Source organism: Arachis hypogaea, chromosome 19 (genome assembly GCF_003086295.3).
Source record: "Arachis hypogaea cultivar Tifrunner chromosome 19, arahy.Tifrunner.gnm2.J5K5, whole genome shotgun sequence".
Classification (NCBI taxonomy): Eukaryota; Viridiplantae; Streptophyta; class Magnoliopsida; order Fabales; family Fabaceae; genus Arachis; species Arachis hypogaea.
The window spans coordinates 157160321-157164016 of record NC_092054.1 but is presented as its reverse complement, the minus strand read 5'-3'; the positions used below and the strand labels follow the sequence as shown (position 1 = coordinate 157164016).

General features: G+C 33.3%; 1 protein-coding gene across 1 annotated transcript; it reads left to right on the top strand.

Annotated features, from left to right (window-relative positions):
• The first annotated feature begins 241 nt into the window (after positions 1-241).
• Positions 242-1770, top strand: LOC112776954 (uncharacterized). Its single transcript, XM_025821235.2, has 4 exons — positions 242-583; positions 663-709; positions 831-1118; positions 1537-1770. The coding sequence occupies exons 1-3, from the start codon at positions 385-387 to the stop codon at positions 963-965; spliced, it is 381 nt and encodes a 126-aa protein (XP_025677020.1). The 5' UTR covers positions 242-384; the 3' UTR covers positions 966-1118; positions 1537-1770.
• Positions 1771-3696: the final 1926 nt, after the last annotated feature.

The following is a 3696-nucleotide window of genomic DNA, read 5'->3' as shown; positions in this document are numbered from 1 at the left end:
GTTCGATTTTTATTTTAACAAATAAAAAAAGATAAAAAATACAAATCGTACCCTCTAATTTGGAGTTTAATTTTTTCTTCAAACAAATCGGATCCTCCGATTTGTAATTTATTTTTTCATCAAACAAATCGGACCGTCCGATTTGAATAAAACACCATATAAAAAAACACCTAATTTTTCAATAACAATGTATTGCACGTATATTTAATCAATATAAAAAAAATTAGCCTACAATTAGCATGAAAACTTATAGATCTTGACCGTTGATCCCATGTGGCGGCGCATTATCCATTAACCGAAACCAGTGGTTGTAGAGAGAAAAGGTATGTAAGGCAGAAAGAAGAGAGTGATGATGCGATGGCGATGAGCTGAACAGAACAAAACATGTTGATGGCACTAACTGTCGCAATAAACAAGTATGCTTCTTCCAACCTTCAAGCACTTCATAAGACACAACAACGAAAGCCACCATCAACGTTAACCACCATTACCAACAACGTTGAACTTGGAAGGAGAAGCCTGATCTTATCCACTTTAATCGCCACCACCCAAGTTCCCGAATCTAGGACCCAGCTACTTCAAAGTATGCATAAACTTATCTCTCTTTAATTACTTGTACATGTACTGCTCAAACAACGTTATGTATATACTTATGTTGTCAGAATATCTCAAGAAATCAGAGGAAAACAAGGACAAAAATGACAAAGAGGTAAGCTAAATTTCCTCCTCACTGCTATCATCATAAAGTAACGAATTTAGATGTTATTGAATTTGAATGCCACGATATAACTTTACAAGTTTCATAATTGCTTGTGTATGTTGTGTTGCAGAGGTTGGAGAGTTATTACAAGCGAAACTACAAAGATTACTTCGATTTGATGGAAGGAACTTTGAGGGCAAAGAATGATGAGCAGCTTTCGGATACAGAAAAGGGTATCCTTGATTGGTTGCAACGTAACAAGTGAAATAATCACTCCACACTCCACCCTTTTTCTTTTTCAAATGCTAAAGTTGCTTGCTAGTAGATTGTGATGTTTTCCTGTATCATTGAACTCTACAACCATTTCAAGTAATTGTACTGCATATCCATTTTCATACCGGAACGTATTGTGTTACAGGTAATTATGTTTGGGAGGCACTTTCTTTTCTTGTAAGGTGTTTCAGTCAGTGAAACTTAAAAAAGATGGAGTATGAGAGACTTGGGAGCAATGACTTGTTGCATAATAAGCCAACTTAAGTGGGATTTCCTATTAGAATATCATAATTAGAGAACAAAATCAGGAAAATATCAAAGAGAATTAGAACAAAAATCAATGTAATTTATTAGGATATTATTCCATAACGAGCGTACTTTTAGGGTTTATATATTGGTAACAACCTTATAATCACAGATGAAAAATATGAATAATAAAAATAATACTTTTCTAATTAATTCTTCGTTTCTTTCCTAAACTCTTTGTACCATGGTAACAGACTAATTTCCAAAATACTTAACCAACTCTAATAGTGCTTATCCTGCCCATGATTTTGGAACAGTTTGGCACAGCCCCTGTTATGCTCTGGAGTCAACTTCATTTATAAATTTCAAGAGTCCAAATGAAGATATCTGAAGTCAAATCTGTAGCTAGCAGTTTGTACCAGACTACTGTATATGAAGTTATGTATATCTTCCTTCAATGTTTTGTTTGTATTCACATAATGGAATTTTAAGATTTTAAGGCAAGTCAAACACTAATCCAAATTCCAAAGGGTACGAGTCCTATTATTGGAGGTTTCTGTTTTCAAAGTCCACAAATGAGTGAGCAATAATAAAACTTTACTAGGACTACGAGTTTCCAGAATCAGTAGCCTCTACTTGGAAGTAAAGTAATGAAAAATTACTTGGTGATTTGAAGTGAGGTTCTTACTACAGAATTCTATATATTAGAGGCATTGACTATTGGAAAATTTATTTGTCAATTATACTAGTTGTTAGTTGTTGGTTGTTACTGTCTTAAAAAATTGAACAATGTGGATTGGTTCCAAAGCCATACATGCATAACATGGATTCTAGCAGTGACGTAATGAGTTGTTGTTACTCACTAGACATGTTAGTATGTAGTACCACAGTCATGTCCTTGGCATAATCCTCAGAAATTCAGAAGGTGTTTGTCTTAAGAAACGGGAACATCACAAATAAATTGGAAATGGTCATAAGAAAGATTAAAAAAATAAAAAATAAAAGAAGATCATATATGAGAGGCTTATTTGAAGGCAAGAAAGCAAAGCATGCACCCTTCTCAGTTTCCAAAAGGATAAAGAGGAGTTTGGTCTTGGTGGTGGTTGGAAGGGCAAAAATGTTTCCCCCCACACCCTTTTTGGATTCTTATATTATCCATTTTAATTTGGTATGGAATGCAGTGAGGCAATGAATATCACCATTCTCCATTTCTTTTTATATTATTTATCACTCTTTCTAGAAGCTTTATTATGTCTTTCATGATTTGTCTTTATGTTATCTTCTTCTATTATTTCTATCCATTTTTTAATTAATTAACTTGCAGATTGTTTATGACAAACCCACATGTGGGTGGAGATCACAATTTTGACATCCTAAATTCTCAGTGGCCATCTTTTGTATACTTTTTCAACCTTTCCGGACTCATATGATCATATCAGATTTTTTATTTTTAATCATAAGTCCAGCTAGTGACTAGGAATAAGCAAAGGAATAAAAAATTTGAAAGGCACAAATGTGGATGACATCAAGTCTTATTATATGACAGCTACAAAGCAGACAGAATTGGAGGGTGCAAAGCTAAATAAACAAACATCACAATAGCATGCATTTTTTTAAATAGGGGGGATCCTTCCAAAAGAGATAAAGTTGACAAACTAATCAAAATGGGGCATGTTCTTTTGGGTCAGGAAGATCTCAGGCAGGATCTCATGAGTTTAAGAGAGAGTTACTGATACAGATATGATATATTCCAACATGAGTGTTGCCATTGCATTTCCCTCTTCATATTTGTACAATGTCCTTATTGCCCATCCCTTCATTACAATACTACTCACTACTCAGTTCTTGTCTCTTTCTGAAAACAGATTAAGACCTTAATTTTGGAGCAGTCAGCATACAATCTTTTTTAATAATTAATATACCTTTTTTTTTTCTTTTATATATATAACATAGAGTTATGTTAATTGTTAACATCTATTGCACTATTATAAAAATACAATGATCCTACCTAATCAAAGTAGAATCATATAGCCTTTATCTGAATTATCAGCAAATCTTGTATCTATATACTTAGTCGGCAGCATTTTGTTGTCATGCTCTACTGAAAAATAAAATAAAAAAGGATGTAAATCTGGACCATTATATCCTATGATATGGTTTGAATGCATTTATCCATATCATTGTGCCAAAACAATGCAAGAAGCTTGAAGAACATATTGTGAACCCAGTTATCTGTAATGAATGCAGTTATAATCTCTCTGCTCTTTCTCTCAAGTCATTAGATGGCAATTTTTTTTTTTTTAAGGCCAGAGAAAGTTAAGACCGGGTTCTTTTCTTTTTTGTATCAATGTAATAAGTAAGATATTTATCTTTGTGTGTTTTACTACAAGAGTTGCTGGTACTTCTTCATTTCTCACATAAATTGAGCATGGTTTTCTTATGTAGCTTGTGTATGTGCACCATCCATTTGGACAAAA